Source organism: Meles meles, chromosome 1 (assembly GCF_922984935.1).
Source record: "Meles meles chromosome 1, mMelMel3.1 paternal haplotype, whole genome shotgun sequence".
Lineage (NCBI taxonomy): Eukaryota > Metazoa > Chordata > Mammalia > Carnivora > Mustelidae > Meles > Meles meles.
This window is the reverse complement of record NC_060066.1, coordinates 109,868,648-109,889,090: the sequence shown is the minus strand read 5'-3', so window position 1 is coordinate 109,889,090 and position 20,443 is coordinate 109,868,648. Positions and strand designations below refer to the sequence as shown.

The 20,443-nt window shown below is 49.8% G+C and overlaps 3 protein-coding genes across 10 annotated transcripts; 2 read left to right on the top strand and 1 right to left on the bottom strand.

The window, feature by feature from the left end:
* The first annotated feature begins 213 nt into the window (after positions 1-213).
* CA14 (carbonic anhydrase 14) lies at positions 214-7,705 on the top strand. 5 transcript variants are annotated; one of them, XM_046005826.1, is made up of 12 exons: positions 214-611; positions 875-975; positions 3,459-3,479; positions 4,381-4,560; positions 4,923-5,065; positions 5,293-5,388; positions 5,572-5,638; positions 5,800-5,957; positions 6,058-6,178; positions 6,425-6,445; positions 6,565-6,649; positions 6,769-7,705. In XM_046005826.1, exons 2-12 carry the CDS (start codon positions 921-923, stop codon positions 6,830-6,832), a joined length of 1,011 nt encoding a protein of 336 aa, XP_045861782.1. In that variant the 5' UTR covers positions 214-611; positions 875-920; the 3' UTR covers positions 6,833-7,705. The 5 variants fall into 5 exon arrangements, with proteins under 5 accessions (XP_045861782.1, XP_045861773.1, XP_045861797.1 ...); XM_046005817.1 differs by having other exon boundaries at positions 214-975; XM_046005841.1 differs by having other exon boundaries at positions 214-975; positions 3,459-3,556; positions 4,500-4,560.
* APH1A (aph-1 homolog A, gamma-secretase subunit) lies at positions 7,602-20,038 on the bottom strand. Of its 3 annotated transcripts, XM_046005869.1 has the most exons (10): positions 18,328-18,351; positions 13,692-13,801; positions 11,464-11,691; positions 11,036-11,177; positions 10,311-10,481; positions 10,058-10,131; positions 9,686-9,808; positions 9,405-9,532; positions 8,802-8,925; positions 7,602-8,466 (listed from the first exon to the last, which is right to left on the bottom strand). In XM_046005869.1, the coding sequence occupies exons 4-10, from the start codon at positions 11,146-11,148 to the stop codon at positions 8,402-8,404; spliced, it is 798 nt and encodes a 265-aa protein (XP_045861825.1). In that variant the 5' UTR covers positions 11,149-11,177; positions 11,464-11,691; positions 13,692-13,801; positions 18,328-18,351; the 3' UTR covers positions 7,602-8,401. The 3 variants fall into 3 exon arrangements, with proteins under 3 accessions (XP_045861825.1, XP_045861835.1, XP_045861818.1); XM_046005879.1 differs by lacking the exons at positions 13,692-13,801; positions 18,328-18,351 and adding an exon at positions 19,913-20,038; XM_046005862.1 differs by lacking the exon at positions 18,328-18,351 and having other exon boundaries at positions 13,692-13,804.
* C1H1orf54 (chromosome 1 C1orf54 homolog) lies at positions 13,641-19,180 on the top strand. Of its 2 annotated transcripts, none has more exons than XM_046005901.1 (6): positions 13,641-13,764; positions 14,983-15,066; positions 15,496-15,554; positions 15,876-15,986; positions 18,355-18,453; positions 19,141-19,180. In XM_046005901.1, the coding sequence occupies exons 1-5, from the start codon at positions 13,719-13,721 to the stop codon at positions 18,448-18,450; spliced, it is 396 nt and encodes a 131-aa protein (XP_045861857.1). In that variant the 5' UTR covers positions 13,641-13,718; the 3' UTR covers positions 18,451-18,453; positions 19,141-19,180. The 2 variants fall into 2 exon arrangements, with proteins under 2 accessions (XP_045861857.1, XP_045861848.1); XM_046005892.1 differs by having other exon boundaries at positions 18,352-18,453; positions 19,141-19,174.
* Positions 20,039-20,443: the final 405 nt, after the last annotated feature.

Sequence of the window (20,443 nt, the reverse complement as noted above, 5' to 3'; positions counted from 1 at the left end):
CACACAGGCACGTGGACTCAGGCCTCACCGTGGGAAGGGGGTGGTGACAGGCGCATTAAGTGATCACTCCAAACAAGTTCTCTTGCTTCACTTCTCTTCTTTATTTTCCACAAGCTGGGTTTTAGCCCTGGACTTCCTACCCTTCACCTGCACCCTGGGTCTCCAACTCCTATCTCAGAACTCTGGACTCTTCCCATTCTTGGGCAGCTCGCCCTCTGCCCCAGGCCAACCAGAGGAGTTGTTCCTCCGAAAAGCCAGACAGACTGGGAATGAGAGCACAGTGTCCTCCTCAGGGGCCTGGATTGGACCCCCCAAGCCCTCCTTCCATGCCCCAGGCCCGCTAGTCTGGGGACACCCACCTAGCCAGTGCCCATGAGAAGAGCAGAGGAAGGAAGAGCTAAACCCCAGCTGCGCTCCTGAGCCAGGGCCAGGGCTCCCCGTGAACCGGCTGCATGCTCCAGCTCCGCATGCCTAATAGGCTATTTAAGGAGCTGTTCGCCAGCAACCCAGGCAGCACCCCACCACCACCACGTACACTCATCCAGAGCCACCTTAAAAGCGGGAGGCAATTGTGAAGTCACCGGCCAGCAAGTGGAGTGAAGACTGTAGAGGTAGATTAAATAAGAGAGAGAGGAAGCGAGACATTTGTCTCAGGGACCCCAAACCCTATGCTATCCTGAAAAGCAAATCCCAAATTCTGTGGAAGCCCACAGAGACACAGAGAAAGCTAGAGAAAAAGAGATAAATACAATCAGCTCAGCTCCAAGAAACTCCTCTCTCACTCTTTCCCGCTCTGTCGTCCCCCCCCTTTCTCTCTCCCTCTCTCTCTCCCTCTTCCCCCCCCCCACCCCGACTGTTTCTTGGCCAACCCTAGCCCTCTAGTCCTCAAACTCCCAGTACCTGCTTCTTCCGGGGATACCATGTTGTTCTTCACTCTCCTGCTGGAGGTGATTTGGATCCTGGCTGCCGAAGGGGGTAGGTACATCTGGATATCTGTGTGTCTGTCTGTGCTGATGTCCATATGCTCCCAGGTTTACTTAATGGAGGGGGGAAGTGGGGGAGGAGGAGGGAGGGGGAGAGATATAAAAGGAAGACTAGGAGCTTGAATAATAAAGGACTCAGGGATGTGGGAGAAGAGAGAGGAGCAGGGAGAAGAGCACTTTCCTTCTTTCCCCTTTGCCTACCCAGCCTTGCTGTTTGTGGGGATGGGGGAGGGTTGGGGAGCTAGCTGGGGAACAGGATGTGGACACACACTGCAGGAATCTCCTTGCAAGCAACAGATTCTCTCCGCACTCTTTCCTGCACTGCCCTAGTCCCAGGCAACCCTCCTGGACCTTCTTTATTTCCGACCTCCCTCAACTAAGGGAGCCAAGGAGGTAGGGAGTAAAAAAATCGAGAGGACTGATGGGGGTGGGGGGCATCCCCCTGTGCCTCCTGACTAACTCAGACCCCGATCCCCACTCATGAACCTCATGGCCAATGTCCACGCTTGATTCTATGGAGTGACTGCCTTCCCAGTCTCTCCCTGAAAGCAGTAGCAATAATAGTCAACATTGTTGGGCCCTTTACTGCTTACAAAGGATTTTCAAAAGCTCCCAGGAGTGACAAACCATAAATCACTCTTAATCTCACAAAACAAACTGGGGGTTGCTGGGGGGAGGTGGGATTGGGAGAGGGGGAGGGGGCTATGGACATTGGGGAGGGTAAGTGCTATCGTGAGTGCTGTGAAGTGTGTAAACCTGGCGATTCACAGACCTGTACCCCTGGGGATAAAAATACATTATATGTTTATTAAAAAAAAATTTGGAAGGGGAGGCGAACCATAAGAGACTATGGACTCTGAAAAACAACCAGAGGGTTTTGAAGGGTCAGGGGTGGGAGGTTGGGGGAACAGGTGGTGGGTAATGGGGAGGGCACGTTTTGCCTGGAGCACTGGGTGTTGTGCAAAAAGAATGAATACTGTTACGCTGAAAAAATAAATAAAATGGAAAAAAAAAAAAAGCTCCCAGGAGATAAGGAGAACAGGCCTCAGTGCTCCCAAGAGAGTCCCCAGGGCCCCTACCCCCTCATTTTTGTGTTAACTATGCCTAGCACAGTAGCGGTACACAGTAGGTGTGTAATTAAGATCCCTTGGAGGAGCAGTGAGGGCAAGGGCCTGGAGAGCAGAAGGGGACTGCAGGGGGGATGAAGGAGTGAGGAGGCCAGCCAAATGGAGAGTTGGAAAGTACATCTGAGGGAAAAGAAAAAACCAGGGAAAGAAGAGGAAGAGGTGAAGAATCAGCAGGTTGAGGATTTGGCGGGAGGGGAAAGGCAAGGCTGTGAGCCTGCACTAGAGTGAACAGAGAATTCAAGTTGACTGAGAGTCCCACGGAGCTGGTGAGGGAGAGGCTGCCTCCAGCCCTGCCCCTTGGGCTGCCTTTCAGAGTTGTCTGAACCAAGGGATGGGTGAGAAAAGAGCCAAGGATGAGATCAAGGATATCTCAGAAGTCTGAGGAATTTGAGGGAGTAAGAGAGAGATCGGAAGGAATTTAGGATGTTTTTTTCCCGGAGCTTGAATTTGAACTAGAATGGGAATAACAGAAAACCTGCGGGAAGGCCTTCCTTTTCCCGCTGAAGTCCTTTGGCCCTGGATGAGACTGGACCAGAAGACCCCCCCCCCCCCGCCCCCACCTCAGGCTTTCGGCCTGAGATAGGACTGCACGGGAGCCTGGCATGTGACCCAGTTGGCAGCTCTCTGTTCCGCACACAATGCCTCACTTTCACCCTGTGTCTGCCAGCCTGGCTGCCGGTGCCCACCCACCACCACCCTCAACGTGGGGCGGACCCTGCCCCGACTCCCACCTTCCCTAGCCATCTGGGGATCTAGAGAGCAGAGGCTCCTGGTAATGTGCAAAGTTTCCTTTAGAGCTCCTAGGACCCAAAGAACTTGAATGTTAATTCACAGCCAAGGGCCTCGCCTCACGCCCGGACGAGGTGCTTCAAACCCAATGAATAACGGCTCTTCTTCCCTGGGGAGCAGCATCCGTCCTCCGCCCCCCTCACGCCCCCTCCCCCGCACACAACCTTCCTCCCCTCCCACTCCCCCGTTCTAGTCCCTCTCCTCCAAATCCTCTGTCCACACCCTCACCTCACCCTAATCTTCTAAGTGTCCGACTGGCTTGGCTCCGGCGGGAGCAAAGTGGGGGCAGGGCAAGCTGCACTTTTGGGTCCGGGTTAATTTTAGTCTCCGGGCTCTACCTATTCCTTTCTCCTCCCCTCTCTGCTCAGCACGCTCCCTCGCCGCGGGACTGGTGATTTTAAATAGGGCCCCCGACCTTTCCGCCGAGGTGTCCGGTTTCAGGGCTTCTTTCGAGAAGTGCTCTGGGAGGATGGTGCGGAAAGAAGAGAGGGAGGTGGGGCGGCGCAGTGTCCGCGGGAGGGAGAGGGCTGGCAGCCACCCCACTCTCTCTGCCTTGCAGGTCAACACTGGACATACGAGGGTGAGAGCAGAACCCAGGGCCTTCCGCTACCCCTTTCGCACTGGGACCTCTTCACCTGCCGGGAAGACTTCTTTCGAGTGGGTGGGGAGTTGCCTTTAGCTTCCGACCCAGCTCCTCCCTCCCCCAGACCTCCAGGCCCTACCTTTTACATATATGACTCCTAGACCCGGTTCTGTCAAATCCCACACCTCCGGATTCAGCAGAAAGGCCAGTGATATCCTCAGTCAGTGTGTGGGGGGATGAGGGATCTGGAATGGAGAGGAAACCAGGTCGGGAAAGGAACACTGATCTTAGCTGCCCATCCACCACTTCCTGGCTCTTTTTCTGCCCTCAGAGATCCTACTTAATCTGGAATTGAGACAGAACCTGAGGTCTGTCCAAGAGGCTGGCAGTATAGTTGGTGACCCTGACGGAGGCGGACTCAATTCCTTTGAATTTCTGACTAATAAGCAAATTCTAGAGTCAATGCAAAACCCTGTGTGAGAGCGAAAAATGAATGGTGGGGAGTCAGCATTGGGAACGGAATCCCCAGGCCACTTGCTAGGGGGGCCCCCAAGAATCATTCTAGGATCATTTTATTTCCCCGGCTTTCCTGCTTCGGCTCTAGTCTCACCTTTCCAGGCAGGCAGGTTTTCTATCCATCCCCTTTTCCTTTCATTCAACTTTCTTGTCCCCAAACCACAGGTAAGTAAAAGCCACTACTCTTACCTATCAGAAAAGCAGGGAAATCATCACTGTCTCAGGGAAGGTGAAGGGTGCTGCCACATCAAGTCCACCAGGGACCCCTTCCTCACATAGCCCTACACCTGGGGTCTTCGCCAGAGGTTGGGGTGGGAGGGAGTTCCTGAAGGGTGGCTGGGGCTTGGAGGGCAGGACAAATGACCATGGTAATCTCCACCAGGCCCACATGGTCAAGACCACTGGCCAGCCTCTTACCCTGAATGTGGAAGCAATGCCCAATCCCCCATCAATATCCAGACAAACAGTGTGACTTTCGATCCTGAATTACGTCCCCTGCAGCCCCATGGATATGACCAGCCTGGCACTGAGCCTTTGGACCTGCACAATAATGGCCACACAGGTAAAAAGCCCAGGCTCCACAGAGGGATAAACTCCAGTTCCAATCTTAGGAGTTAGGGAAAAGAAGCATTTGCCTAACTTCTAAATTCTCAGGCTTTATCTACAAATCGGGAGATGTACGAAAGCCAAAGGTGGGGAGTGAATGTCTACAATCAGGGTGGATTTAGCATCATAACATCAACTTGATCCTCACTGAGAAAGGGAAAGATATGCTAGGAAAGCTGTGGTGGGAAGGACTGGGTGCCACTGGGGAATGAAGGTAGAAAAGAATGGCCGGAGTCTCCCAAGGAACAGTGGCATCAGAGGGGTAGGAATGTCTCCACACTCCTCCACCAACCCTAGCTTGCTCTCTTGTCATCACAGTGCAACTCTCTCTACCCTCTACCATGTATCTGGAGGGACTTCCCCGAAAATATGTAGCTGCCCAGCTCCATCTGCACTGGGGCAAGACAGGATCACTGGGTGGATCAGAGCACCAGATCAACAGTGAAGCCACAGCTGCTGAGGTACCGGGGAGCAAAGCGTGGACTGGGACATAGCGACGGGCATGGTTGGTGCCAGAGAAAGTAAGAATTTCTGGAAACTGGGGAAAGTCATACTTGGAGAATAAGGCCAACCTTCTTGGGACAGGTTTAGGGCACTCTGGAGGTGGTGGTAGTGGCTAGGGTCAAAGCCTTTGGGAAGGGGTAATGGAGAAACATTAAATGATTTAGTTCCCTCTCCCCTCCCTCAGCTCCACATTGTACATTATGATTCTGATTCCTATGACAGCTTGAGTGAGGCTGCTCCAAAGCCCCAGGGCCTGGCTGTCTTGGGCATCCTCATTGAGGTCAGTGGCCCCCCAGACCCTCCCATGTTTCCCTCCAATCTCTACACCCTTCAGTCCTATTCTCCACATGTCTATTGCTGCTCTCCCTCCCTAGGCTAGTCAGCAACCCACTCTGTCAATTTATCCTATATGTGAACATCATACTTCAAACGGAGACTCATTCCAAACTCTCTCCCTTTCCAGGTGGGTGAGACCAAGAATCCAGTTTATGAACACATTCTGAGTCACTTGCATGAAATTAGGCATAAAGGTGAGCCTGTGAGATTGGACCTCAGGGGTACTTGCCCAAAAAGGCCTATGAGGCCTAGGATGACAATGAGTTAGGGGCTGGGGGTTTTGCTTCTGGGAGCTCTATCTAGGTAAGCTGGGGTACAGTGAGGGGAAGAGGAGTCCCAGTCTGTTCTCCTCCAGATCAGAAGACTACGGTGCCTCCCTTCAACGTGGGAGAGCTGCTCCCCCCACGGCGGGACCAGTTCTTTCGCTACAACGGCTCGCTCACCACACCCCCCTGCTATCAGAGTGTGCTGTGGACAGTCTTCAATCAAAGGGCTCAGATTTCGGTGGAACAGGTGAGTCGTGGAGAGGTGAGGCAGCAGGGACATAACCTCAGACCCTTTCCCGCTTCACAAAGTGACAATTCTCCCCTCAACCCACCCTTCTACTCCTCAGCTGAAAGAGCTTCAGGAGACGTTGTTTTCCACGGAAGAGGAGCCCTCTAAGCTCTTGGTACAGAACTACCGAGCCCCCCAGCCTCTCAATCAGCGAACAGTCTCTGCTTCTTTCATCCAAGGTGACTGCACTAGGCTTAGAAAAGGAGATGGGAAATTGGGGGAAGGCAACAGGAACTAGGGACCCCCCCTGGGAAGAAAAGAAAGGCTGAAAGGGGAAGGGGTTTCTAGGACTTGCTAGGACTAGGACAACCACCAGTCCCTTGAGTGCCAAGTGATGATCTCCCCCAGCATGGAGGTACAGTGTGCTGCTCCCAGCTGGAATGGGGAGCTCAAGTCCCACTGACCCACATCTTCTTCCCTTACAGTGCAATCCTCCTATACCACAGGTAAGGCACCCTGAACCAGGTGGGGGCTGGGGGGGGGGGGGCGCACCACAGTGAGCGAGGCAAAGTCTCAGTATCTTTGTCACTCTTAGGATGACACCTTCCGTGTTTGTCTCTCCCAGGCGAAATACTGAGTCTAGGAGTAGGAATCTTGGCTGGCTGTCTTTGCCTTCTACTGGCTGTTTATTTCATCGCTAGGAAGATCCGGTGAGGTCCTATTTTCCATTCCTTCCGTCCTTTCTTTTCTACTGAAAAGCACTCTATTCTATCTGTAATCTGTTTCATCTAGGACACCAGTAATTTCCATGAACCATTCCCCCTTCCAGGAAGAAGAGGCTGGGAAACCGGAAAAGCGTGGTCTTCACCTCAGCACCAGCCACAGAGGCATAGATGCCCCCCACCCACACTCGCCCCCCACCCCGTTGCCAACATCATGGATGCCTTCCCCTTGTGCCAATCAGAGAGCTTCTAAAATGAGGTGCAGGAACTGGTTAGAAAATACTGTAAGAGTAGTGGGCAGAGACACCCCCTTCCTCCAGACAGCCCCTACAGAGAGGCACAGACAAGCTCTGGTTTGTGGACTAAAAGCAGAACGTTCGACCTCTCGAAATGTACAGATCAGGGCAACCCTGTGTTGACAATGCAGATAGCAAACTGTGTTTAGCTGCGGAGGAAGTTGGGGATGTAGCTCCCAAAGTCCTCCACCCCCTTACCTTTATGTCTTTTTCCCTAGATATAGGGCAGGCCCTCCCCTTAGGAAAGAGTTGCTGCTGTTAAGGTTATATATATATATTTTTTTGCTCAATATATCTGGAAATGAAAGTTTCTAATCCCACCTCTGGTCTTCCTTTGGGGCTCTTGAGAGTGGAGGAGTTCCTTAATCCCTCAGGTGGCAGAGGTTGGCAAAGGACAGGGGAAAAGAAGCATAGGTAAATGACTCTTTTTACCCCAGTCCTGCAAGGGGAGATCTACCTCTGGAAAATACTTAACCCAAAGTTCCTGACATGTGAGAGTGCCAGCCCAGATTTCTGTCCTCATACCAAAGCTATGCTGGAGGGAATCAGAGGTTGCCAGATAAGGAAGGAGGTTGAACAAGAGATGTGGGAGGGCAGAGGTCTCGATTAACATGTTATCCCCTCCCTTAAAAGCCAAGTTCCCCCACAATTATAAAGTCCTTTTTATTAGTCAAAATCACAATCACCTTGATTAAAAGGATGCGATATGCCATCCTCAGCAGAAAATGGTACAGTTTATAGAAAACCTCCCCACCCCCCTTCCCATCCCCCAATTAAAAACTAGAAAAAAATCTGTCCTCCTTCCCTGTGATGTCATGGTAGTCTGACTTCTCCAGTGGCACTGCAGCTCTGGAGTGAGCCAGCTCACCGCAGCACCCTCCACTTCACCTTGGGGAGGGGAGGGATGCTGGTGGTCAAGGAGGTTAAAACATTAGTTCCAGTAATACCAGTTTCCCCAAACATGCACTTCCTTCCTTTCCCCCAAGGCCTGGGACAAAGGGGAAAGGTGGAGAGATATAAGCCCCACCATGAGGAGCGATTTGGGGAGGAAAAATATAGTTCAAGGAGGTTAGAAGAATTCCAACACTCCTCTTCCCTCCCCCACTCAAAAAAAAGAAGAAAAAAAGAAAGAAAGAAAGAAAGAAAGAAAGAAAGAAAGAAAGAAAGAAAGAAAGAGAGAAAAAAGGCAGTTTGGGTCTTTATCACACCAAAAATGGTTCCCCTCAGACCTGAGAAAAAGACCAAGATGCCCAGTCTGGGGAGGAGGTACTGGGAAACTGAGAGCTCATCTACCCTTGAGCCTCCATTAATTTCATCTCCACAGCAATGGCTAAGCTAGGTCCCTTTTCTTGGCAACCTGCACTGTCCAGGACTGGAGATGGAGAAATACAGGGCGAGGAGATCAGGAGGGCACCCCAGGCCTAGGGGTCCCCCCCACGTTCCCTCAGTCCTCGGGTGGGATGCGCAGGGCAGAATACACCATCACCCGACTGTCCTCCTGCCGGCGGCCTGCAGAGGGGAAGGGGGGTGAGTCTTGCGCAGGGCGAGAGCAGAGCACTGACACATGGGGAGTCCTGGACAACAAGGGGGGTCCCCAAAAGGTGGGGATAAGTACAGATTCAAACCCACCAGTCACTGACTGGCTGAACCCAGGCTGCTCCTGGTGAAGCCTAGAGACTAAAGGTGACGAGTGGACAAAGCAAAACCCTGAAGGTGGTGGGATGGACCCACGAGGAGACAGAGAATGGTGGGCAATGGAACCGGGCTAGGGCTGGGCTCAGTCATGGGCAGTGGGAAGGCAGGTGGGATCTGTCAGGCGATCAGTCCAGGTAGTCAGTCCTTACACGAGAGGCTGCGCTGGATACTTCGGAGAGAACCTCCAGCTGTGATGAAGGCCCAAAGCCCCATGGAAACAGTGACTGCATAGATGGGCAGCAGGCTAGCCTCGTACCAGGGGTTCAGGAATGTCTAGGATAGGGTAAGAGTAGAAAAGAAGTTAGTTTCTCCCTCTGCCTAATCCCCAGATTCTTCGTGCCTTTGACCCAAACCTCCCCCCATGCCAGGTGGCTCACTCAAATCCCCCCCCACCCCAGGTGGCTCACTCAAACCCTCCCCACCCCTCACCCCTCCCCCATCCTTCTCTTCAGGGCAGCAACATCTTGTGGTTTAAGAGGACTTTTGATTTTCAGCTACCCCAGAGGTTTCTGACCCTCCTGCTCCTCTCAGCCATTTGTATTACAGCCGGACTAACCCATTCAAACTCCTCCCAGAGCATCCCCAGAGCAGGTTATATGACTGATGCTGAGGTGAGAGACCTCTAGACACTTATCTTTCTGCTGCCTCTCCAGGTACATTTTAAAATGTTAAGAAGTGAGAATCTATCTCCCCTCCATCCCACTCACCATTAAAGTTTTTCTCTCTAACTCGGCCCGGTCTCCCCAACTCACCAGTCCTGATGTCAGTAGGTGACTCCCAACCACCAGGCCCAAAGCCCAGTACCGTCTCCTCTCACAGGCATCAAAGAACACAACTCCCCAAAAGGTATGGAGCAGGATAATGGCTGCTGTCAGAAAGGCTGCAGGGAGGGAGATGGGGATGAGCTACATCCCTCATCTTCTCCCAGCCTCCTGAGATGTTGAGCCAAAGAGGTCTCCCAGCGAAGGCTAATAAACCAGATCAAGGCCAGGGATGGATAGGGCAGGAAGGCAAGCCAGAAAGCAGACCTTACCTGAAGTCAGGAAGTAATAGGGTGAGTCTCCATGGATGCCAACCACACCTGGCCCAAGTGCATCAGCCAAAATATTGATAACAGAGAAGACACCACTGATGATACCGAAGGAAAGACCAGAAACTGGGGGGAAGGAGGGTCTCATCAATGTTACAGATCTCTATAACCTGATCACCAGTGATCCCGCCCCATTCCCAGTGGCAATTCCCCCACACCCACTCTCCCCTCCAGACCACCTCTCCTTGGAAGTCAGGTATGAAGGAAAAGCAGCAGCCACTTAGAACACGTGGATGTTTTTTACTTCCCCGGGGGGGGGGGGGGGGGGGGGGGGGGTGTCCAACTCCCTCCTCCAGTCCCTCTCCCTTGGCTCACCATAGGCCATCTGGCGGATGGAGATGGGTGATCTTCCGTCCTCACTCAGCGATGCTAACCCCTCATCTGCCTTCCTGGGATGGGGCGGGGTGGGGTGGGATTGGGGAAATATGAGGGAGGGCAGGAATGCTCCTTTCCCTCTAACGTCCTCCCTTAGTGTCTCCTCTTCCAAACCCACCACCCAGCATTTTGCCCCACTTCTCATAGTGCAGTCCTCTGCCCTTCTCCCCTCCGAACCATCCCATCTTCTTACTTAAGCAGCTTGTAGTAGGCAAAGCGGAACACCTCCTGTAGAAGGACGGAGACCGCAGCACCAAAAATCAGGAGGCCATACTGGAGCCGGGCATCTGACCGGTCGGTCACATGGACCAAGATGAACCAGACCACAGAGGCCAAGAGCAAGGAGACCAGCCAGAAAAATGCCCTGAGGAAAGACAAGGGCAATCAGACAGGTCAGGGTAGGGAGAGTCAGAGAAATCAAGGAGAGGAACCAATCAAGGCTGCAGCATGGAAAGTGGAAGTTAGACTTCCGGATGGTCAGGGAGACTGGGAGGAGATCGGTGTCTCCACCGAGGGAGTCATGTAGGGATCTGGACGCAAGGGAAGGGACAGAAATCTGATTAATGAGTCTTCAGAGCGATGAAAGCCAGAATGTACGCGCGCAGTAGCGAGAGGTATCCATTCCTGGATCCTCCCGTAGGCCGCCGGAGGTCAGCACACCCCCCTCACGAGTCTTGGCCTTGGGCCTCCTCTGACGTCGCCGGGCAGAGTATAGGAGGAATCTGTACGATCCCTGGAAAGCGGAAACCAACTGCGGGAAAGGGCAAATCATCTACACCCCTGACTCGACGCTTTCCAATCTTCACCTCCGACTTGTCTCCCCCAACTCAGGCTCCCAAGCTTGCCCAGCCCCTTCCGGATCTCTCTCTCTCTCTCTCTCTCTGGCGCCCTCCCGCGTCTCGTCGACCCCCTACTCACCCCGCCACCAGGATGATGACGCGAAGAGGGTCCCCAGCCACAGTGATCAAGAAAAGCGCAAAGGCCGGGCCGAAAGCGACGAAAGTGCATCCGAAAAACACTGCGGCCCCCATGGCTGGGCAGCTGGGGCGGAGTGGAAAGCCTGGCCAAGAGGGGTGGATGGGGGCAGGACGCCAGCTGGGGAGTCCGCTTGGGGTGGCGACGCGACCCCGTGAGGGGCGCGGTGCAATGTCACCCCCGGACCCCGGGGAAGGGGAGGGGGGGGACACCGTAACCCCAGATACAGGTCCGCGCGACTTCCTCTACGGAAGCCGAAGAGGGAACAAACCCCTGCCGCAGCCCCATGGCCACCTCCCATCCAATTCCCACCCACCGAAGGCCAATGGAGACTCGGCGGGGGCGGAGCTGCGGGGGCGGGGCAGTACTACCTGCTGGGAGTTGTAGTCCTTCTGCTCTACTGAGCCTTCGACAGGCGTTCTGGGAGTGGCTCGAGCCGGTCAAAGAAGAGAGTGGGTTGGGACGGGCCTGGGTTCCTGGGTCCCGATGGGCCTTGCCTGCGGCTTCCTTTAGTTATTTTGTGGAAGAGTGGTAGCAATTCTACGTCTTCGTGAAAGCTGCAGGGGTGGCGGGGGGTGGGGGGAAGATCCTGTTGGAACCTAAAGGACAAATACAAAGAAGCACAGGATAGAGGGTGCAGGGAGATAGGGACGGGTATTGTTCTTACTTGAATGAGAGGAAATGGGCTAGAGCTACTGCCTAAGAGATGAAGGTTAGACTTAAAAGTAAGATTCTTTTAACAGGCTAGTATAGGAAACGTGCAATTCAGTGGTTATACCGCTAATGAAGCCTTCATCTGTCATGATCAGTGAATCAGAAGAATAGCAGCCTGGGAAGCAATGTTAGGAAGGAGGTTACTTGGGCTTTGGTGTTAAGATTCAAAGTTAAGACTGTTTGTAAAAAAGCAATTCGAGCTATGGGGGTTGAAGGAAAATCACACACACATACACGTACACACACACCAGCCAAGTCACACAGTTCCTTTTAGGTCACACTTCCTCCATTTATTTTCTGAAAATGAACCTCATTGGTGTCTTTTCCTTAGGCTGGCGGAAGGCACAGTGGCTGTGTGTATCACAGTGAGAGAAAATTAAAGTAGGAGAAGAGGGTATTGTAACCTCATTTGGATGGGGCATTTGGATGGGCCTTTAGGAAGGATATTTAGGTAAAAGAGTACCAGGATGGGAAAGTGAGGACATCTGGAAAATTGTTTTTGAGAGACTATCAAAGTACTAAAAAACCCCAGAAATTGTTCAAAGAGAACAAGGCTTCCTTTCCTTCCTAGAAATGACTTATGACTTCATGCATATGGGTACATCCACATAAGCATTTTACATTTTTTTCCAGGAAATTCTTAAAAGGAGCTAAAGGAATAGGTTGTGTAGATTTACATGGAAAACATCATAATCAAGCAAATCCTTCCCCCAAAAGGCTGAGAGGATGGAAATATCCTGGCCAGTGCTCAAAACTCCAGTATGTCTTGCTTCTGAGCCTAACAGGCTGAGGCAGGGGAAGAGATAGGAGTGAGACAACTCTTCTTACCTCTCCTTTGAGCTATTACCACAGCACCTTCTGACCGATGAGAGCAGGCACCTAAACCTGTCTTGTCCACAGGTGGTTCCACAGAGACCCTCATAGCACCTGGCTCTTAGTAGATGTTGAAAAGAAACTTATCAACTTCCTCTTAAAAAAATAACGACTCTCATCCCTTGCCAGTAGACCCTGCATTGCCTATCAGACCAGGCCTAGCATATACGTTACTAAATGTTTCTGAGTTGAATGAAATGAAAAGGGGAAATATAAAAGCAGAGAAAACAGTGAGATATCTTCTTTCCCTGTGGGCTGGAATGAAGGGAGCATACCAAGTGACTGAAAGTGGGAGAAGGACAGGGGCATCTATACAGGAAAAGAGGCTGTTTCCTCCCTTCTTCCATCCTGTATCCAGAAAGTAGAGAAAGAAATGAAATGAGGTCAGTACTCACTAGAGAGGAAATAACTAGCCTTGGCTAAGAGATTTTTATCAGAAGTAATGCAGTAAGTGCTTTGAGTATCAGACAATGATGTTGATATTGCTCGTGTACTTCATAATCCAAAATAGGCAGAGGAGAGGGAATTTTTTTCAGTCCAGAAAAAAAGCTTATCCCTTCCTCACAACATTTTGCCTGTGAAGAGAGACTGTGCATAAGCCTCAAGTCTGCTTGGTGATGGTAAGTCAGGGACAGTGAGAAGGAGGGGGATCTTGTTGTGAGGACTGAGGAGGGAAGGAGAGGAGGGGAGACAGGAAGTTCCTAGGCCAGCTGAGGTTTTTTGTTTTGGTTTGGTTTTTTGCTTGTTTGTTAGCATGTCTTGGTGGTGGCCACCTGGGGAGTCCTGAATGGATCTAATCTAGGGCAGGGGAATTCAGTGCACCCATTCACCTCAAAACCCACTTTGCCTCTCTTAATCGGGGCAGATCTGGCTGACCAGTCACAACTGAGGATCTAGTCCGTCAGCAAGTGGGTGGGGAATTCAACCCCCTGGGAGAAGAGTTGCTGCAGCGTTGGAGGAGGGCAGAAGGCGGGCTAAGTTTGGTGAGAAACTCTGTAATTTCCTTTTTTACTTTCACAACAATAGTGCAGAATCCAGAATGGATGTCCTCTTCGTAGCCATCCTTGCTGTGCAACTTATCCTAGGTAAGTTCACTTCTCTCCCGGGGCTCTTGGACCAGGTCTTCTAGCATAAGTGGGGTGGGAGAAAAGAAAAATGAGGAGAGGGTGAGAGGCGCAATTTGATGGAGAGTGATAACACCCATCTGTGCCAGAGTCCAGTTGGGGGGAGGGGGAGGGATCTGGAACATAGAGCCAGGAAAAGGGGAGGAAAGCAGAGTCCTGTCAAAGAAGAGACAGCTGATGCGGATGGAGCCCCAGATACTTGGAGGTCCTAACAAGAGTGACCTTAGCTCTCCATCACCAGGTTGAGTAAGGTGGAGAGAGACTCCAGAGAGGGTGGAGGAGAGAAGTGGGCTTCTGGAAGGTGGGGCAGTCTGAAACTGGTGAGAGAAGCCGGGGTATCTTCTTTCTGAGAGGGCTGGAGAAAAACCGTTATATTAGTAAGGGAACAGAAATGGGGGGTGGCATTTAGGGTAGTGGAGAACTGGCTTCCCTCCGGGAGAGAGTCCCAAAAGTAGCTTGGCTCCTTCCCTCCTTTGTTCCCAGGCTGCCAGGTACTCTCATTGTTTCCTTTTCCTCCAGATTCGTGTGTCATTGCCTGGGGTTCGGGGAGAGCATTCAAGGAGCTTAGGGAAATCTGTAGTTGGAGGCCTGGAGTCCTGATCTAATCATGACAAAGCCACATATTTTAGTCCTGGGAAGGAAGAAAAACTAATGCAGATGGGTCATTTAGTCCAGCTGACTCATTTAAAGAGAGCGGATGTTAAGTGACTTCTTCAGGATTGTTCTGCTAGTTAGCAGTGAATCCGGAACTAAAACCCAAGTCCAAAAGCCTAAGGATGTGTGTTTGTGTTATGTGTGAGACACACCAAGAAGAGAAGGAGGGCTCTCACAAATCCAGTACGGTGTGCAGAATACTGGGGAGGCGATTTGGAGTTCTTCTTTGCTGGCACCTCTGCTTCCTACCTTTTTTAGCTTTAGCTCTCATTTTGGGTTTACAGAATGTGAAGGGATCTGTTTTCTCTCTAGGAGTTCCTAAATTGAAAGGGCATGGAGTAACAGCCCTCATCATAGATATGGAGCCCCAGAGACTGAGAAGGGTTTAGCGGCAGTGAGATAGTAAGACCCTTGGAGGGGGAGGCAGAGAGAAAAGAAATTGATAGAGCTGAGGTCACCTTCTGGTGTCCTTCTGTTGCTAAGGAGTTCCAGATGCTCCCTGACTTTTAGTCCTTGTCCCCATAGGACAAGAATATGAGGATGAAGAAGGACTGGAAGAGGATGATTATTATCAGGTGGTCTATTATTACACAGTCACCCCCAATTATGGTGAGTATGTATAAGGCTCTGAGCTATAGCAAGATGCACAGAGGTTTTGGGGATATTTAATTCTGAGACTTTGCCTTTCTCTTTGCAATGGGAACAACTAGATCAAAGAGAAATTAGGCTATGAGCAAAGCCCCTATCAAGCCTCATAATGTTATTTCTCAAGCTAGTGATTTTCAATTCTTTGGAAACTGGCTGAAACAATTTGAAGATTTTCAAATTTATAAATTATTTTCAATACCAGGTCAAAAACATAAATGCAGATACATTCAAAAACATTTTTAACATTCAAGTTCATTAGAATTAGATTACACCAGTAAATTTTGCAACTTGAGCAAGTTAAAGTATTCTGAGCAGTTTCTTCCTCCTTCCATTTCTTGACCTACTGCTACCTTTTTCATTTGTCATTACTGATTTTTTTCTCCACCCCAGATGACTTCGGTGCAAATTTCACTGTTGATTACTCCATGTTTGAATCTGAGGACAGACTGGTGAGCGACCTCTACATCTAAGATGGTCAGGATAGTTAACAGTTAAAAAAAGAAGTGGGCAATGTCTAAATATAAATGATTAGCAGGAATGCAAATAAGTTAGTGAAATCTCAGACATTGAGAGGGAGGGGCACTCCTTGACTCTGGGGAATTGGTGTTGGGATAGAGTACATAATCCATGCAAACGTAAAGTAGGGAGGACCCTGAGCTTAAGTTTTGGGGGATGGGGGTGCAGGAGAGAAGGAGTCTAAACAGAAAAACTCTGAGGATGTTGGATGAAAGCAATGATAACTCTGTGTTTCTTGATCCTACTGAGGGCAGAACAGGTTGGATAAGGAGGTAAGGGAAGCAGCAGAGACTACCATTAGTCATGAAACAGAAGGTGCAGACACTCAGAAGCCGGAAACAGTGAAACCAATGACAACGGAACCAGTAAGTAGGTTGGGGATGGCAGGGCGGGGTCGGGCGGGGGGGGGGGGCTGGGGCGGGGGGCGGCCAGTGGCGGATCCCAGGGCTGGTGATAGAGAACAGTGGGAGGGCTGAAATAATAGGCTTTGGTGGAAGAAGGAACCAAATAACTAATAGAGCAATGCAGGTGTCTAGCTCAGCTTGGCCATCATAACTCTCGCTGAGATTTTGTTTAGTTGCCTTTTTTTTTTAAAGATTTATTTATTTATTTATTTAAGAGAGAGAGAGAGAGAGAGAGAGAGAGAGTGTGTGTGTGTGTGTGCGCACGCGCGCGCGCGCCAGGGGAAGCAGGGATGAGAGAATCCTCAAGCAGATTCCCTGCTGAGTGTGGAGCAGACATGGGGCTCTCAATCTCAGGACCCTGGGATCATGATCTGTGCAGAAACCAAGAGCTGGGCACTTAACTGACTGAGCCACCCAGGGCCCCCTTCATTGAAATTTAATACTAACCCTGTATTCAGAAAACTGGAAAGATTTGGTGCAGTTAAATTTCAGTTCAATAGTACTTAAATGTGTATGTAACCTATGACCACCCACTGTGAAGGATTCTGCTGATGATGGAAAGGAAATCTATGATGTTTTTGATAAAGTATTTATAAAATTCAATTCACATTTACAAAACATTTAGGACAAAATGAAAAGGTTCATAACCATGTTCAATTACATATATACCTGAGAGCATCTGACATAGGCAAGTGTTTTAGTCAGTGGAAGGACAGAAATCAGAATACACTGGAGTTGCCTCGAAGAATCTTAGAAGGTGAGATATACTTTGAAGAATAGGTAAGCTTTTGAGTGGCAGTAAGTTATGAAAGTAGGAAAACAATTCGAAGGAAGAATGGCAGATGGAAGAGCTACATTGGTGAGGGGATAGAATACAGCATGTTTGGTGGATAGGTATGATTGAAGGAGAAGGTGTATGGGAAGGAACAGTGGGACATTTTTTTAAAAATTAACCTTTACAAGTCTCCTAATATTTGCTTGGTAATTTCACATAGGGAAAGCAATAGGGCTGAATCACAAGACAATCTGAAATGTCAGGCTGAAGTCTGGACTTAAAAGCAATGGGAGTCTAATAAGTTCTTCAGTGTGGTAAAGATACAGTGAAAGTGGTATTTTAGAAGAACTATTTCTAATATGCAGGATGCAGTGGAGTGGAGAGAGATGCATGAGATTTACATCATTCTGGAAACAATCCATTAAAGGCTTGGACTAGGGAAATAGCATTTTGAATGGAGAGGAGAAAAATAAATATTTTGAAGAAAATGCAATGAGCAATAAATGAGGAGAGAGTTGAAATAGCTTACAAGTTCAAATATGCATGTCTGGGAAAATGACTAACCAAAAGGGAAACTGTGAAAGGTCAGAATGGTTTAGGACTGAAGTTATAAATTAGGTATTGGCCAAGCTGAATTTATGGTGACAACCCTTTGAGGGTGTCCTAAAGGTAGCTGACCTACATCAGAGCTACAGTTCTAAGTGCAAAGTCAGAGTTACGAAAGTAGACAAGCTCAATAGAGCCAGTACCCAGAAGACCAAAGGCCAATGACCATGCCTGTAGTTAGCAGGAGGAAGAGGAATCAACCAAGAAAATGGAGAAGAACTGATTGAAGAGGTAGGCAGAGAGCCAAGGCTGTATTATAGAATCTAGAAGATAAAGTTTAATATAATCAATAAAAAGCAACCAAGAGGCCAAAGAAAAGGAGGTCATTGGTAGCTCCAAAGAAAGAAGTTTTAGAGTGGTTAAGCAAAAGTTAGGTTTTTGTGGAGTTAGAGAAGGAGTACCTTGTGAAGAAGGTTAAGGGAGAATAGAGACCAATTATTTGAGAAATCTGGTAATGAAAAAAGAGAAGCAACAGCCAGAAAGGGCAAGAGGATCAAAGCGTAGCCTGAATATAGTTGAACACAGATGGGAGGAATCAGTAGGAATGGAAAGTTGGTGATTGATGAAAAGGACAAGGAAATATTTTAAGGTATATAGTAGGCTCCATTTAGATTGTAAACTCTCTGAAGAAAGGAACAAGGTCTTAATCACACTTATATCCCCGCTGTAGCCGCTAGCGCAGTGACTAAGCATAGTGTCATGCACATAACATAAAAAAATACACATTGTTGAATGGAGCTGACCCTCCCTGGTATGCTCAGGAGGCTGAAAGGCACAGAGGAAAGGACTCCTCATAGTTATGGGGAGGAGAACTGGATCTTTCTCTAAGCTCAGAAGAAAGAAACACTGAGGTTGGTATAAAGAGATGGCTATCCTTCCAGAGGGGGAGGAGGGATGGTAGGAAGGATGACACTTGCCTACCGTGGGGGAATGTCTGTATTTTAGCAGAGTCCAGATCTGAACGATGCTGTATCCAGTCTGCAGAGTCGTGTTCCCCTCCTCCTGTCCTGGGCCCTCGTTCAGTGGGGGATGTATTTCATGTAGAAGGTGAGAGTGCAGCCACTGGCCTTCGGGGAGTCCATGAAGTAATTTTTTACAAATATCTCTGGCTAGTGTTTCCAGCCTGGTCAATCAATTCTCTGCTGCTTGAAGGACAAGAGGTCCCATTTAGAAAACTCTTTTCTAATTTTAAAGAGGTTTAGGAGATGTTGAGGCAAAGACTTTTCAAACGAGAGTCATTACTTTTTCTGAACTGGGAGAACTTCTTCAGGACCTCCTACAGCAGAAGCAGGTGAAACAGAAGAAACCTCTCCAGATTTCCTTGAGGAATTAAAGCTTGTTCCAGCCACGAGGTAGTTTAAGATATGGCAGCTGCCAGAGGGCATAGTGGGAGGTGCCCTACAACCTGGCAGAGTCAAGAGGCAAAGTTCAGAGGCAGAAGGGTGGTGGTTCGTTCCCTAAAGTAGAGGAGAGATGGTGGAGGCAAGAAGGAAGGAAGAGAAGCCTGTACTATAGGAAAGGGATTTAAAATTGGGATTCTAAATAACTATGGGTGAAGAGATTTACCAGAGGAAGGAGTGAGGAGGGGAGGGGACATATCTTCCAGGAGATGAGGGAAATCTAGCCCAGAATATGAAATCTAGGGAGTTTTCATAGAGGTCGGGGGGGTGGGGAACGAAGGGCTTCCTGAGCCTCCTGAGCCCCGTATGTTTCCCTTTTTCTTTGCTTTTTTAGGAGAAAGAAGGCTGCTCCAACTCTTTTGATGGGGATTTGGGGAGAGGAAATTGGAAGATAAATAAATGAAATAATCTGGTTTCTGTCTACTCCTTCATAAGGGTCTGTTCTAATCTCACAAGGCTAAAGAGAGTACCAGGATATGGGGTGAAAGGGTAGATTAGAAAGGGAGTTAGGTGGCAGTAGAATTGGAGGGAATAGTAGGACTGTGAATAAACCTGAAATGTGAAGAATGGAGAAGAGCACCAACAGACAGTTAATTTCATCTAATTCTAATATTTTATTACACATGGTGTTCAGACAGTGTATTTGGGGAAAGAGAGTTGAGGCTTATGTAGAACACTTTTTTCTTTTTATAAAATAAGCACATTGTTAAACATATGTAAAATATTAAAAACTACTTAGAATAGATGTTAAAAATTCACACCCTCCTCCACTTACACCCCCAACCCCCAACAATGTGCCTTTTCCAGTGCTTAATTAGGGCAGGCAGGGACATACTTTAACTCTGTCCTCGAGACCCTAATCAGAACTGTGCTGCCCCCTTGCGGTCTCTTCGGTGCCACAACCTCAATCAACCCTCGGTCCCTGAGCCTCTCCTTCGCCGCGCTGTACTTTGAGTACTGCAAGGGGCACTGAATAGTAAATTCCTGACTCTGTCACCTCCGGACTCGCCACCTTCCCTCCTTCCAAGCCTTTCGAATCTTCTCCAGGGGACAAATAAAGGAAATGAAGCTGGACAAAGGTATGATCTAGGATATCAGGGACCTACCCATACTCCGTTCCCTGCGCTAGGAGTCACAGAATTCAGGGCGCAGGGGCTGAAGGAGTCCGGATAGAAAAGTCAGGAACAACCGAGTTCGGCTTTGACCTCTAGAGTCGTGGCTGGCTGGCATCTGAGCTGGTAACGTGCGTGGCGGGTTATGTAAGGAAAGGGCCGGAGGAGCCGCCCCAGTGGGAGTGCGCGAGAGGACGCGGTGTTCTCGGCGGCAGTCCCCACCCTCCTCACCCAGCAGGGCAGGAGGCACCCAACTTGTAGAAGGAGGAGGCAGAGAGGGTGAAGCAGAAACCCGAGAGTCACGAGGGCCGCGCGGCCCAGAGGGGGAGAGGATACACGGTGGGATACATCCATTCTTTCACTACACGTTGCAGACTCAAGTCGCTGATGGCTTCCACGTGCTGCCCTCGTGAGATGAGGCGCTCAGAAGGGAAGGGGGTTGCGGGGGGGGGGGGGGCGCTGCTACCGAGGAGGAGCCCGGAGTCCCAAATCGCAACACGCGAGCCGCAGATCTCACAACCAGTC

Bases quoted from the DNA above. Each gene is read 5' to 3' on its own strand.
- C1H1orf54 (XM_046005892.1), top strand. From the start codon at position 13,719: ATGGATGTCCTCTTCGTAGCCATCCTTGCTGTGCAACTTATCCTAG. The intron at 15,067-15,495 runs GTGAGTATGTAT...TCTCCACCCCAG, and splicing joins CACAGTCACCCCCAATTATG to ATGACTTCGGTGCAAATTTC. The intron at 15,555-15,875 runs GTGAGCGACCTC...TACTGAGGGCAG, and splicing joins TTGAATCTGAGGACAGACTG to AACAGGTTGGATAAGGAGGT.
- CA14 (XM_046005826.1), top strand. From the start codon at position 921: ATGTTGTTCTTCACTCTCCTGCTGGAGGTGATTTGGATCCTGGCTGCC. The intron at 976-3,458 runs GTAGGTACATCT...TCTGCCTTGCAG, and splicing joins GATCCTGGCTGCCGAAGGGG to GTCAACACTGGACATACGAG. The intron at 5,639-5,799 runs GTGAGCCTGTGA...GTTCTCCTCCAG, and splicing joins GCATGAAATTAGGCATAAAG to ATCAGAAGACTACGGTGCCT.
- APH1A (XM_046005879.1), bottom strand. From the start codon at position 11,148: ATGGGGGCCGCAGTGTTTTTCGGATGCACTTTCGTCGCTTTCGGCCCG. The intron at 9,533-9,685 runs GTAAGGTCTGCT...CCCTCCCTGCAG, and splicing joins CTATTACTTCCTGACTTCAG to CCTTTCTGACAGCAGCCATT. The intron at 8,926-9,404 runs GTGAGTTGGGGA...ACCCTATCCTAG, and splicing joins ACCTACTGACATCAGGACTG to ACATTCCTGAACCCCTGGTA.